The following is a 14,900-nucleotide window of genomic DNA, read 5'->3' as shown; positions in this document are numbered from 1 at the left end:
TAGTATTGTTTATTCAATGCAGCCTTTTTACTTATCTTTATCAAATGTGTGAGAAATTTTGGAGTACACAGTAAGTATTCTGTAACAAATATTTTCTAATTACAATCGGGTATAATGTCAAACCTGATTGTCTTAATAATTACGCATTCAAATGTCCCATTCATGTAATTACCCATTCAAATGTCGGCATCAATCCAGACATTACATCAACTTAACTGGAGCAAGACGCCTCTAAGGTTCTGTCTGTCAACAGCACCAGGAAGAAGGGGTGGGCTGTTTTCTTATCTCACTCTCCTCAACAATATTAGAGACCTAGATATATGCCTGCTTATTTACTCCATCTGAAGACTTCTCAGTGCCCTCTGCACTCTGAGGAGAGCTCTCATTACAAAATGACCACCCTGCTACCCTTTGTTCTCTTTCCAGTGCTGCTCTGGGGTACGTATCTTTTGATTAATCAAGTTCTCGGGAGTTTTCTGACTGAATTGTTCCAGCCATTTGTTAGACAGCATGAGGAGAGACTGTGGTAGGAATCAGAATCTGAAGAGGCAGATTGCTTCACATACAAGCTTGCCATTTCCAGGATCACTGGATAGACAGTGTTTGATGAATTTATAGCATCAAATGAACTATGGAATTATGCATCTAGTTTGTAATATTGTAAATATGCAGAAAACCACTTTACAAAATTATGAAATACATCTGTGAATTCCAGGTGGAGCTCTACAAATCAACGGAACCAAGGAAGATGATGGTAAAGGGTCAACATTTACAAACTATGGTTGTATGGGTGGTTATCTTTACACTGAAATGCTAAACATTTTTGTATGATTAAAGTAAACTGATGCACATTCTGGAATGATTAATGATTAATGACAAGACTAATAACACAAAAATTCCTTATTTCATGTCATGGTACTGTAGCCATCAGCTATTTGATAATGATGCTGAGTTGAGGTTTAATTTATGAAATAAGGTCTTTTTTCCTCTTTCACTGGAAATGCCTCAACATTTTTTGCAGTTTCATAATACTGTGGGCAAATTTGAACCTTTGAGGTATGAGGAGTTTAGAAAGGGAGGTTTTTCAGAATGCTGAAAGTTTAAAGTGAAGGAAAACTACAATAATTGAACGCTTATTAATTCAAATTGTAACTAACATTACTGCAGCCATTTTTTAAAAAGACAACTTATTTTGTAGCTACAAACTATACAAAGCAATAATTGATGGTAATCAGGATCCCAACAGAACATTATAGGGCTGCCCCCGACCAAAGATTTTCCTAGTCGACTAGTAGTCGTTAGTTCAAGCCATTAGTCGACTAGTCGTTGCACGTTTATGATATTAATTTAATTATTTAAAAATATATATTTTGGGGCATCAGAAAATGGTTTGAGTTCCAGGGCTGAGAAAGAATGTCATAAGTAACATTGTTAACACTGTGCTACATTACAGAAAAATACAAAACCGTAATAATGAGTCTTTAAAATATAAATTTTACAAGCGCACGCACGAAGCGAGCCGCCTGTTAATGACAATGCTAATGGCAAAAGTGGTAATGATTCTGAACGTGTAGGAACAACCAGCAAGGAGACTGAACATTTTGTTAATTTATTTCAACACAGTGTAACATCACACAACTTATGAACTTGTAACACCAACACAATGAAACAAATGATAAATAAAAACAGCCTTTTGTTAAAAAACTAAATTGAAAAAATATTTTCGTCTCTTTTTAAAATGCAAATAAATATAAATTATATAAACAAATAAATAAATATACAGCAAGCTGAAACACTTAAAAGAGAAATATCAGTGCAAAAATAAACAGGCCTATGGAGAAGTAGCCTCAACATGGAATGAAAACTTTCAATTTTTTATGAGGTCAAAATGCAAACAAAAATGTAACATTAACACATTTAACGGCAGCAATGAGTTGGCGGTGTACGATTCGTTTCATGTTTATGGCCCTGACTTTGAAATGGCTATCGAGTCAGATAAATAGAGTACATGGTCGTAGCCCTAACTTCCCTAACTAGCTCTAAGATTAGCTACAGCATTTTCAATTCCTTCTACTACCACGTTAAGCGCACGCATGCTTTGTACATGGCGAGCGGACATCCGCCAGCAAACCGGACTCCAGGGACCGAACTAAAGCTACGAGACAGAGAGTAAAAACACCTACGTTGCAAACACATCTTTGCATGCAGAGTTTGCATGTCACCTTCTTGGGGTCATCCTTTACACGCTCAAAATGATCCCACACTTTTGCCTAACATAGTCTAATAACTTTTTAACGACAAGGCGCAGCTTCCGAATGGAGTTTGAGTAGCCTCACGAGCCAGTCTCTTTTTTGTGCTTCGTTCAACAGAGTTTGAGGGTTTCTTTTCCCCCTGCGAATAACCGACCAATGAAAACTTGGTCGACTAAGACTCTTCTTATCAACTAACAGTTTGGTCGACTATTAGGGGGCAGCCCTAGAACATTAATTTGTTGTATTCTTCTGCAGCAGCTTTCTTAGGAATACATCTCTTTTCAAGTGGCCCTTGTAGATTTGTCATGCTTTGCAGACTGTTTAATTTCATGCTTACCCTTTGAAAATGGAACTATTTTCATACATTGTGTTCTTTAGCAACAGTGCTATAAGATGGCCCTTTGGGTAATCATGACAATGCTATATTTCAATTTATTTTCATCAGTGGAAAGTTTGATGTTAGGCATACTTGCGATACAGCTGCTTTGGTATCTGTTTTGGTAGACTGGTCGGTGTAGCTCAAGAGTAGAGTACTAAACATGATTTTCTGTATGATTTAACTGAACAGTTACATAGATACATACATACATTTAGAATGACTTTTACTCAGTAACATGTCCAATATTAATTCAACTCTGACAGAGTACATATGAGCCAAGTTGAGACCATATGTAATCAGTAAGAGTTGAATTTTACACTGAAAATGTCACTGTGTACAAGACAAATAATGCAATAGTTCCTAAATGCACACCACTTTGCTGTGTGCTCTCTACCAATTTTGTTAATGATGTCGACATGAGGTATGTCTTCTACCCTCCAACACTAGTTTGTTATTAGCAATTAACTAAGAAATTATAGCTGTTGGTATTTAACATAAGAACCAAATTAAGGTTTATAGTGAATTTATATTCACTACACAATGTTAAATCAATGTGAAATCAGCTCTAACAGAGTGCAGGTCTAATCAGTGTTAAATCAGCTCTAACAGAGTGCAGCTCTAACCAGCGTTAAATCAGCTCTAACAGAGTGCAGCTCTAACCAGTGTTAAATCAGCTCTAACAGAGTGCAGCTCTAACCAGTGTTAAATCAGCTCTAACAGAGTGCAGCTCTAACCAATGTAAAATCAGCTCTAACAGTGTGCATATAGTGAGTCCAATAGGGAGTGCATATGAGTCCAATTTAATGCTAAACATTTTACTGTGTATATATCATATCCATGATCGTATTAATCCATGCTCATCGTCATAATCCTGGTCACCTAGTTTATGATGTTGAGATTTACAGCTCTCTTCATTGGAATCTGCAGTCTTATTCATGAACAGGGTATGTGTTTGTAGAAAAAGTAATAGAGAAGAGAGGTCGCCATCTTCTTTGTTGTGCCCCCAGAGTCCTTCCAGGAGCAAGAGAAATTCCTCGGTTCTCACTGCAATGAGAACCTTTTGGAACTGTACAGCACTGATTGCCGGCTCCTGTTCCAAGAGGACATGCTTGACACTAATAAGGAGCTCTGGTGTGACTGGCAGTCAGTCATAAGGTCTGTGTCTACTCTATTCGTCTGTGAACTATTCTCTATTGTCTGTTCGCCACTTCCCAGGGACACGGTGAGAACAATAGGCAGCAGGCAGGTCTTTAGAAGCACTCTCCCAGTTGATACAGCGCTGGAGGAAGTCGATCGGTCACAGTTCGTCAAGGCGGCAGCTCGAATAGGCAGTTGGAATTGCCTGCTTCCGCGAGATAATGAGCATGTGAGGAGTGGGCAGAACTTGTACTGGTGTGGCAGGATGCAGAACCAAAAGAGTTCTCAAGGCAACAGTTTTGGCTTACCCTCAGTGGTTAGGGTTAGGGTTAGGGTGTTAGTTGTGCTTTCAGCTTATCCCATACACAAGAAAACCCTGTTTTTCCATCAATGAAGCCTTCTTGATTTGTCATTTTTTTGTGATGAAAAGGGCAATTTTAATAATATTGCAGCATGTAACTACGCATACTAATGATAACAATAGAACTACTGACTTGTTTGTGAAACAAGAAATTGTTACTGTTGTACAGTACATTTTTATTTGCACTTGGACTGTCTGAATATATTGAAATGGATTATGCATTTTTTAATGCACAACTGTATATACTTTAATATATGGCAATGCATTTTCACTGCTGTTGGTTTGATGTTCCAGGCCATACGACAAGCTGACTGTGTGTTTGGAGTACATCACGGGCAAACTAGACTGCTTCTACCCAAATCACATTGTGGAAAAGGTCTTCCTACAGGCCCATTCCTTCTACTTCCAGTACTGCCGTGACCAGGAAGATGGCTTCAACGATCCCCCTCATTATGTGTCAGTTTCCCTCACCCTAGTGCCGGTTTGCCTCATTCCTATCCTTGTTTCCCTGGTGGTTTGGAAGAGCAAGGTAAAGGAATGAGGGAGATCATCTGGTGGGACAGCACGGTTGGATACTAGATGGAACACTTTCCTGAAGATCTTCCGGTGTAGAGCTGTGAATTTGGGATCATAAATGCAAAGCTGTGACTGCTTTAAGCTATTGATCTTATGTTTTTTTTTTTTTGAAAGTCTGTGCGTGTGTGTGTATCTGTGTCTGTGCACGTGTTTAGATGTGCTTGAATCAGCTTCTCCAGGAATAATTGAATTGTCTTAAACACAGTTCCAAAGCTATGTCTATAAAGGTTACTAAGGAATGGAATCTAAATGCATTTAATCGACGTAGCACTAAAACCTACTTTACATTTCAAAACAAAAAAATTGAAATGCATAATTAAATGCATTTTTAATACACAGTATGGAGAAGCAAAGAGAGGCTGCTTCTGATTCCACTGCGCATCACTGAGCCTTTTGTCTGCTGGACTACTTTTTAACAAAAATCACTGCAACACAGTACTGATGATGCTGAGTCAGGCCACTGCTTCTTCTGCATGTTACTGTAATTGTAAAAATGAGGACAATTTTATTTCATGTGCTTTCATGCAAATAAAAACAAGTTAAGGTTTATGAAACAGTTCTTTACACTTTTTATAAATACTACCTTTCCTGGATGTATTATTATCTTGTGCATTTTTATCATTGTCGGGCTGTATTTTAATAGTATTTCAAAGACAAAAACCCCAAATACAGAGAGAAAGAAAGGGAGAGAGAGTGTAGGTACCTGTCTTTATATGGGCTTCTGTCCCATGGTGGACACATCAGAGGAAGTGAGGACTTCCTGTTGTTTTAGGATGTTCCTTTAAAATGGAAGAGATATGTAAGCTTGATTTAGCTGACGAACAAAGGATGAAGCAGTCTGTGAAAATGCAAGGGCCTTCTGCATCTATGGGTTTCATGGGAGTTCTGTGTTTGGGTAAGTTATCATTTCCAAAGAGAAAACAATGTAGGTATTCCAAATAACTGGGATATTTGAGTGTATACTTTTCCTTTCTTTGTGCATATTAAATTATGTGGGAAACAGTGACTCTAGCACTAATTATTTGGCAATAACTGTTATATAAAGTAGAATATCCCTGTAATATTTGAAAAATATAAATTTATCTAATGGGGTAATAGTAAGAATGGCTTAGACTTCAGCAATGTTAATTGAAAAGTATTATTATTTTTAAACAAATTATTGTTTCAACTGTAAATATTCTATAATGATTATGTATTAATAGCTAAAATCACAAACTGAAGCATTTAAAATAATGAACTACTTACTTCTGAAATCTAGGAGGGGCCAGTCTGGTGGTATTAAATTGTTGAGCCAAGTTTCACACTCAAACATTTTATCATCAACAGGCTAAACCATTACCACATACACAGTAAAACATTCAGTTTTAAATCAACCCTTACAGAGTACATATTGTTCCTGTTGTACTCCTATGTACTCTGTTAGATTTGAATTAACACTGGACATTTTACTGTGCATGTGAATAATGTACAGTTTATGTTACCGTGTTGGTGTCTGAAGTGATAATCAAAGGCACAAGCTGAGAGCTAGCATTTAGAAAAATTATGCTATATTTTAATTGAGAAATTTTTGTATTGACATGAAACATTGTTATGGAATGTGCTTTGAAAAGGGTTAACTTCCCTGAAACCAAGACTGCATTTTTGTGCTACAACCACAACTGAACTTAAACAGGATGTTTTTGATGAAAGGCAAAAAAACACAACCAGACTTGCAAAACACACCGCTAGTTCTGTTGTGGTTTCATCAAGCGCTCTTTGACTTTTATAAACAAAGAAAGAGTGAGACAATATATGACCTATAAAACCATATTAGAACTATACTTTTTCATATTATAGAACAACAATTTTTGATTTGTATCACTTAGACATATATACAATTCACAGGAGTTACACAACAAAACAGATGACGAAAGTTACAGTTGCGGCCAAAAGTTTACATACACCTAGGCTAAAGATATTCAAACTCAGTTTTTCACAACTCCGCACATTTCATATTAACATACATTTCTTTTGGCAAGTAAAATAGGGCATCTACTTTGTTCACGTCAGAGGTCATTTTAAAGCAATCAATTAGAGGCAGATTTATTTCAGCTTTAATTCACTATATCAGAATTCCAGTGGGTCAAAACAGTGGCCTTAAACAGTCTGGAAGATTCAAGAAATTGATGTAATGACTTTTTAGAAGCTTCTGATGGCCAACTGTCATAATTAGGAGTTCATTGGCACCTATGGCTGTATTTAAGGGCCCACCTTTAGAGCCGCTGCCTTTTTGCCCTTGATACCATGGGAATATCCAAGCAACTCAGCCGAGACCTCAGAAAAAAAATTGTGGACCTAGTTTCTCCTTAGGAGCAATTCCCAAACAACTAAAGGTACCACGAGGATCTGTACAAACAATTGCATGCAAACACAAAAATCTTGGGACCACACAGTCAGTGCATCGTTTAGGAAGCAGGCACAAATTAACTCCCAGGGCTGAACAAACTTTGGTCCAAAAGGTTCAGCTGAACCCCAAGACAACAACAAAGGAACTAGTGAAGGAGTTGGAAGCATCAGGTACCAAAGTAACTGAAAGGCTGTTGCGCAATGTAGAAGCCCCTACTCCAAGACCGGAATAAAAAAGCCAGAATGACGTTTGCAGGTGATCACTAGGCCCTAGACCTAACCTTTTGGAGGAGTATTCTCTGGTCAGATGAAACAAAAATTGAACTGCTCGGCCATAATGATGAGCGCTATGTATAGAGGGAAAAGGGTGAGGCTATTAATCCAAAGAACACCATCCCAACTGTGAAGTATGGGGGTGGTAGCATCATGTTGTGGGGGTGTTTTGCTGGAACAGGGACTGGTGCACTTCAGAAAATAGATGGCATCATGAGGAAGGAGGCTTATCTAGAAATACTGAAGCAACACCTCAAGACATCAGCTAGAAAGTTAAAACTTGGTCGCAACTCGGTCTTCCAGCTAGACAATGATCCTAAGCATACCTCCAAAGTTGTAAAAAAATGGCTTAAAGACAACAAAGTGAAAGTACTGGAGTGGCCATCACAAATCCCTGACCTGAATCCCATAGAAAATTTGTAGACTGAACTGAAAAGGAGTGTCCAAGCAAGGAGGCCCACAAACCTGATTGAGTTACACCAGTTCTGTCAGAAGGAATGGGTAAAAATTCCAGCAAAGTATTGTGAGAAGCTTGTGGAAGGCTACCCAAGCGTTTGATTGAATTTAAGCAATTAAAAGGCAATGCCACCAAATACTAACAAAGTGTATGTAAATTTTTGACCCACTGAAAATCTGATTTAGTACATAAAAGCTGAAATAAATCTGTCTATTAGCTATTATTTTTAAATGACCTGTATGGTAGCATGGAATGAGTGGAGTTGTGAAAAATTGAGTTTGAATGTCTTTAGCCTAGGTGTATGTAAACATTTGGCCTCAACTGTATGTTTGATAAGTTTCTGTAGTACCTAGCATTATGTTCTATTTATTCTATTTCAAGATAAACATTTTTTTTTTGTAGGAAAAGATTAACAATGTACATTTTGTTTCATTCAGTTTGCTTTAATAATGAGCTGACACATTGGGTTGGTCATACTTTTAACCATAAAACTGTTGATATCTTTTTATTTTTAGTGGCCTGTTTTACCTTTTCATATGGAGAAGCAGAAGTTCAGGGAACCCAAATGCCTGGTAACACCATTTACCCTCTAGTGCATTTTAAAACATTTTATTCTGCATTCTGACATTATACAATTGTTGGTACAATAAGCGCAACACTTACGCAGATTGTGCTACCAGACGAGCTCTCAATTCACTATTTTCAAACAAACTGTTAGTCTTATTGCACATTACAGATATGTAAGCAGTTGTCTCACCACTCAGTGTTGCCATTTAGCCTGAATGTGTGGGCTCCTGGGGTGCTTGTTAAATAAAGATCCTTCCAACATGGCTCAGTGGTCACACAGGTCATGTTGATCCAGAAGGCTTCCTCTGAGCTAGAGACAAATTAAGAGGAGAATATCTATGAGATACAAGTACAGAAGAACCTCAGAACCTAATTAATGGAGAGCTCAGTTGGACTAAAAAGCAACATACGTGGTATGCCCTATGACCAAGACTGATAGATAATGTTTAACAGATAATGGATATAATAATGTCAGTGTCAATGTTTAACATGTGCAATATGGTAGTTTCAGGGAACTCAGCACCAGACATTCCATTGCAATTTTACAGTGCCTAAACTAACTTTCAAATCTCATATATTTTTTGCCCTCTATGTAAGAGGTATTAATATTAATCTTGGTGGAAAGATGAAAATTTAATTACGAATGTCATTTCATTTGACTGAAAAATATGTGCTGTTCAGAGCCAACCTTGGTAGTGAAGATAGCATCGGACACTTTGCCAAAAACTGTGAACTCTTGTGTTCTTTTGAAATAAGAAAGATCCTGTGGGCTTTTTGCTGGTACTGTATGATCGATTCCCACTGCCATATGGCTGGTATTTGTTTGAGGTCAGTGTGATACAGAGGTTAACTCAAACCTTGTTACCAGAAGCCCTTGGGCCCGACTTTGTGCGTTTGTTCTTCAGACACTCCCACCATTCTGACTGTCTGCAATACTGCCTCGATCTCGAATTGTGAAACAGCTCTGAAGCAGTCCCCCTCCCAATACCCCCTTCCTCTTCTTTTCTCCCATCCCCCAGTCCAGTACCATGTTCTTTCTGAACATAATCTGCGTGCTGTGCAAACACATCTTATCTAAATAGTTATGGCTCTAGCCAAATTAAAATCCATTAGAAGTTGCTCTTCAGGCAGTTGTTTCTTGATATAAACATCTGCAATTCCCTTGTTTCTGCTTATCTGAAATTCAGCAGAGCGAATACAGGTCTTGCACATGTGAAGTTCTACAAGTCCTGTGTGTGCCTGTGCAAGAGAGCGTGCGTGCGAGCAAGGGTACACTTTCTTTTGTGCTTCTATCAAATCATTCTTTAGACGTGTAAATTTCAACTGGATACACGTTTCATCAAAACACAATGATGTGATATTGCGTCAATGTTCTTGATTCATTTGGTTATTTCTGTGTTGTAGCACTGATCAGGTAACGAGAAACCGGTGGTTTAAATATTTTTATACCAAGAGTAAAATTAGTTTTAATCGTGGAATATTATGACGTGTTTCCCCTCGTGGTTTAGACATAGACGTTAAGTTACTGTGCGCTTCATAGGATACTTTCGATTAACGTTTGGGTGCTCAAATTAAAGTTTTATGGTACAGTTCTTACTATAGAAAGAGTAAACATGTGTCATAATAACCCGAGTATAAAGAAAGCTGCTGTCAAACAGCTGTTATGATATGACCACATGTGTCCTGTTGAACAAAGATCTGGGGCGATAAAGCCATGTTAGTCCTACCGCAATGTCCAAGAACACCCGTACTCGCTTCGTATTTTTCATCAAATCAGTTTCTGGCGTTAAGGTTTCATCTGTGTTTCCTCTCTGGAAACTGCATTTAAAGATAGATAGATAGATAAATCACGATTGCAAATATGGTGTGACTATTGTCTGTGGGATAAAGGGGAAAAAGCTCTAGGCTACAAAAGCTTTTTGGCAGATGTGCATGAGCCCGGACTGCGTGTGACGCAGCGAATGTGCTTCGGTTAGAGAGGACACCCTTTTTCTCCCTCCCCTTTATAATATTCGTTAAATGAAATAAATAAAAAAACGGAAGGGAAACTTGTCCAGTCAGCTGCAGTTGCAGTGCGAAGGACAGACAGGCACCCGGCATAACATCTGGTAACCGGGAGTTAGGCTACATCTTGTGTCCTGTGTCTTGCTTCCACCCTGCCGAGTTTCCTGTTATGCTCCACTTTACTTATTGTAAAAGTTCTGGTTTTCTCTTGATGGTTACAGTCGGAGACACGAACCGTATTCGTCTTCTCTGACATGAAGAATACTCTCGGCTTTTGGGGGATTGTCCTTTTTCTCATCTTTAGTAAGCAGTTCTATTCTATTTGAGTTGCAGTTGGTTCCCTTCCGTTCTATTTGCGTTGTCGGAATTTCGTTAATTCATTGATCAATGTTGGCTTTTAGAACGCGGGATGTTCTATTCTAATGTAATAATATGTCATAACTGAAAAAATGTTAATCAATCCCGTGCTTATAAACCACAATGGTTTACGAAATGTAATACATGTTCTTCGCAAAGTCAGCTCAAGGCTGCAATGGTACGATTAATTTATTCGGAATGCAATGTAGTTATTAAATGGAACAATAATAAGATCTAGTACGAGTGTTGTGTTTTCATTGTATTTTTTTCTGTTTCAGATTCCAGCTATGCCAACAGAACGACAGAACAACAGACAGGTACGGTTCTTTCAAGCGCAAAATGATCATTCTGTCTCCGATTACCTTACAATGACTTACACATCTCAGAAACAGATAACTTGTAGTTCTTTCCTACCGACCGATTTAAGTTGAGAGTCGTGCATCCTGTCAGGCCCACTAAAGAATATAATCAGAAACATACTTTAGTAATTATTCAATTATTAAATCAAGTAATCTTTCAGCTCAGGTGAGATCACCCGATTTATTTATTTATTTATTTATTTATTTATTTATTTATTTATTTATTTATTTAGTCTTCTTTGTTTTGTAGGTTGCGGGAACAAGTCGGAACACTGCAACTCTTTTTGCGTATTTTGTGACTTAAGTTTTCGAGAGAGGAATTTGTGCTACGAATGGTTGATTAATCAAATGTGCTTTGAGCCTTTCAATAAGAGTATGTCTACTTTGAACCCCAAAGAGTTCTGCCAGTGGAATAGCATAAAGAGGTTAGTAGCCACTTGTGTATCGTACAATACAGACCACTGATGTTACAGGTAATTTCATGGATTTTCATTGTGCGCAGTTTTCATTCTATTGCAAGTATGAGTGAATGATCGAATTACTTGTATTGAATTACAATGTTCATTACCCACTTGTATTGGATAGGGAAACAATTTAATTTACCGAGCAGGTCATAGCTTTAGTAGAAATTTTAGTAGAAGACATAAAAAGTGCATGCAAAGGAAACAGCTGTAATGTCATATCAGACCAAGTTATTGACCATACTGAAATGTGAATGTCTCTCTGACACATACATGCATGCACACACACACATACACACACACACACACACTCTCTCTCTCTCTCTCTCTGTCTCTCTCTCACACACACACACACACACACACGTCACTGAAGAAAGTTGGGAGCTTAACAACTTTCACACCAAGCCTTTTCCTGAGTGGCAGGACATTATAAAAATACCATGACATACATTAGCAGTTCTACTGTGATCCTTTGCTGTTGTGACAAGTAACCTTGCTGTCTGTTTCTCTGTCCCCTACAGCCCTTATGATAAATTCACCATATGCACAGAGGAGAGAGCTGACTGCCTATTAATCCCCTGGCCCAACAAGCTGGTGGAGAGAATGTTTGTGGAGATCCACTCAAACTATTTCAAGTCCTGTCCTACGCAAGAATTGGATGACCCTCCTCCTAGCATTGTATTCGCCCTGGTTATGACCCCCATCTGTCTCATCCCGGTCATGGTGGTGCTAGTGGTAATGAAGACCAAAAATGGAGATCGTCGCACATAACACCAGATAGCATCCAGTTTGGGCTGTCTTTCTGATTCAATTATGGATGCAACCGTGCCCAAAAATAATAACTTTTACACACCCAAAAAAATCTGCCACCAGCAAGTCAAATACGTTTATGTCATGTACTTTATGTCATATGCTTTTAAGTATCTGAGCCATTAATGGGGTGTGATATGACTTTGTGGTTAAGAAATTGGACTTGTAATTGGTTTTTGTTTATATGGATGTTGTGTGTGTGTGTGTGTGTGTGTGTTGGGTCTGGCAGAAATGTTGATGGTTCTGTTCTATGGCATCTTGTAAGGCTTAAAAGTAGCACAGTAGCACAAAACATGACTTGCTTTGCAGTGTAAAGTTAATGATATATGGAAATAGTGAGTATAATGTAGCCAGAAACATTGTGTTTGTGTTATGATTTCTCACCCATGGGAAACTCCCTTTACTTGACCCTACCTCAAATTTGGGGGTCTAATGAAAAAGCAACCATTTCCTATCTACAATACTTTTGCTATTTGTTAATTATTCTAATTATTAAGCTATAATCTTCATATTTATTGTATTTTTTCTATTTTATTCATTGTAAACATGAGACATTCATTTAAGTAATTCAGTTACCACTGTTTAGAGATTGCACAATTTGGTGTGAATGTTTGCCTAGTTAAACACACCTGTGAAATAGCTTCTGGAATCAGAGAGTAAAGCTAAGGTTGCCACACTCATTAAGGTATACCAGTAGCAACTGCACTGAATAAAAATGGCTACCATAGTTACTTCCATTGGGATTACTGTTGCGACATATAGGGCATAATCAATTATATGTCCCCTTTCTTAACCGCTGTCAGTTGCTATGTGACACTTTTCACATGGTGGTCATGTGGAGGAATCACAATACTTCAGAAACCACCCACAACACTGAAGGGGGCTCTAGTGGCACTTTGATAAGGCACTACAGGGAATAGTGTTTTAAACAAGGAATAGGTTGCCTCATGTATGGCAGTCATAAGGGAACAACATCAAACCGCTTCAGAATATAGCCTTTACCTTGCTGTCAGCTGGTAAACACAGAAAAATCCGCATGCGTTTATCAGGAATCAGCTGAGCTGATGAGGTTAAGCTTCATTAAAGACTAGAGCTGTGGGTCCATTTGCACTCTGTAGTTTTCACACTAGTAAGTATTCACTCCTGTACTTTGCTCTGGAGATAATGTTCATTCATGGCTTGAAATCTGAAGATTTTATGTGGGAATTACTTGGAAATTATTATATTTTTTACAGAAACGAGCGTGGATTGATATTCAGCCACAGAAAAGTAGTTATATTTTTTGACTGGCAGCTTTTGTCTTTGAATGTCTCACTCTTGATGGGAAGGCAGACATGAGGCAGTTGCTTGGATGAAACCGACTGGAAGCTTTGTGAATTACTTCTTCTTTTTTTAATAAGAAAGCAGTATGATGACACAGGGTTCAGAGAGGATCTGTCATAGTTTTGTTGTGGAAGACAATCAGGGTGAGATGCTGGGGACAATAGCAGGAATCATATTTGTCCAAATGACTTTCCTGGCATTGTCCGCACACTGGCTTCCTTCACAGCCAAAAGTGCTGACGTTCCTCTTTCCTTTTGTCAAAGTGCTGGTGGACGCATGCTTGAAAGTTGAATCAGGCATTAGATTTAAGCTTAATTTGGAATGAGACTCTAAGAGACTAAGTGGATATGGTGGACCTAGGACTGTATACAATTAATATTTGTTCTTAACACTGACTTCAAGATTCAAGAATTACATCTTTTCTTCAACACCTCAGCCGTAGCTGGTTAGTTTTAGTGATTGATGAATTCAGAAAACTGTGTTTGGGAAGAAAAAAAACAAAAACAAATCATGGATGTAATAATTATAAGTCAACGTTATGGCCAAATGTTGTTTGAATTCAAGCCCTTATCTTTTAATGACAATGAAGCAAAAACTGAAAATGTAAATCAATAGGCAGTATTATGACATGCTTAAATTTTAGTTATCTTTTAAGTGCTAATGTAACATTACAAAATAAATGAAGCAAAGTGTTTTTCTAAATGCTGTTCATGACATTAATGTTAAAAATACTCAAATGTTCAGTGCCTGGCTTTAATTAATGATGTATTAATATATCATGTATCTTACTGTATGTGAGAAAGTCCAAACTGTATTGAAGTGCCTGTGAAACAGCTTTTATACTTTAATGTATACATAGCTGCTGCTCACCTCCATTGTCAATCCATATGAACATATAAATAAATTCTTCCATTGCTGTACATAAGGAGCACATGTACTTATTTGTCCTGTTGCTTTAAAGGAATAGATGTTTATGCATTTTATGCTCATACATTTGCTTCAGCTAACTGGAAAACATATCTTGAATCTAAAAAAATAAAAGAAAAAATAATATTATCATGTAAACTACTATACCATTTGGTAACACTACTGTTCTGACACTTTGTTTTGTGGAACCATATGGTTGAATTAAGCTGTTAATCAGAAGGTATACCAATTTTACAGTGCTATAAAAACCTATGTTTTGGAAGCTGTGATTT

The 14,900-nt window shown here is 37.7% G+C and overlaps 2 protein-coding genes and 1 long non-coding RNA gene across 4 annotated transcripts; 2 read left to right on the top strand and 1 right to left on the bottom strand.

Moving 5' to 3' along the window:
- The first annotated feature begins 276 nt into the window (after window positions 1–276).
- LOC118220840 (receptor activity-modifying protein 1-like) lies at window positions 277–5,254 on the top strand. The gene is made up of 4 exons (XM_035405179.1): window positions 277–438; window positions 716–754; window positions 3,639–3,786; window positions 4,424–5,254. Exons 1-4 carry the CDS (start codon window positions 321–323, stop codon window positions 4,668–4,670), a joined length of 552 nt encoding a protein of 183 aa, XP_035261070.1. The 5' UTR covers window positions 277–320; the 3' UTR covers window positions 4,671–5,254.
- LOC118220841 lies at window positions 4,802–10,291 on the bottom strand. The gene is made up of 4 exons (XR_004764018.1): window positions 10,115–10,291; window positions 8,578–8,697; window positions 5,409–5,484; window positions 4,802–5,184 (listed from the first exon to the last, which is right to left on the bottom strand). It is a non-coding gene; the product is annotated as an uncharacterized LOC118220841 (long non-coding RNA).
- On the top strand, window positions 5,481–14,621 carry LOC118220839 (receptor activity-modifying protein 2-like). Of its 2 annotated transcripts, none has more exons than XM_035405177.1 (5): window positions 5,481–5,600; window positions 8,336–8,392; window positions 11,027–11,065; window positions 11,358–11,532; window positions 12,090–14,621. In XM_035405177.1, exons 1-5 carry the CDS (start codon window positions 5,492–5,494, stop codon window positions 12,337–12,339), a joined length of 630 nt encoding a protein of 209 aa, XP_035261068.1. In that variant the 5' UTR covers window positions 5,481–5,491; the 3' UTR covers window positions 12,340–14,621. The 2 variants fall into 2 exon arrangements, with proteins under 2 accessions (XP_035261068.1, XP_035261069.1); XM_035405178.1 differs by lacking the exons at window positions 5,481–5,600; window positions 8,336–8,392 and adding exons at window positions 10,414–10,495; window positions 10,613–10,694.
- The last annotated feature ends 279 nt before the right edge of the window (window positions 14,622–14,900 follow it).

This window comes from Anguilla anguilla, chromosome 2, assembly GCF_013347855.1.
Source record: "Anguilla anguilla isolate fAngAng1 chromosome 2, fAngAng1.pri, whole genome shotgun sequence".
Lineage (NCBI taxonomy): Eukaryota > Metazoa > Chordata > Actinopteri > Anguilliformes > Anguillidae > Anguilla > Anguilla anguilla.
Note: the sequence above shows the minus strand (reverse complement) of the source record. Positions and strands in the feature narration are given on the sequence as shown.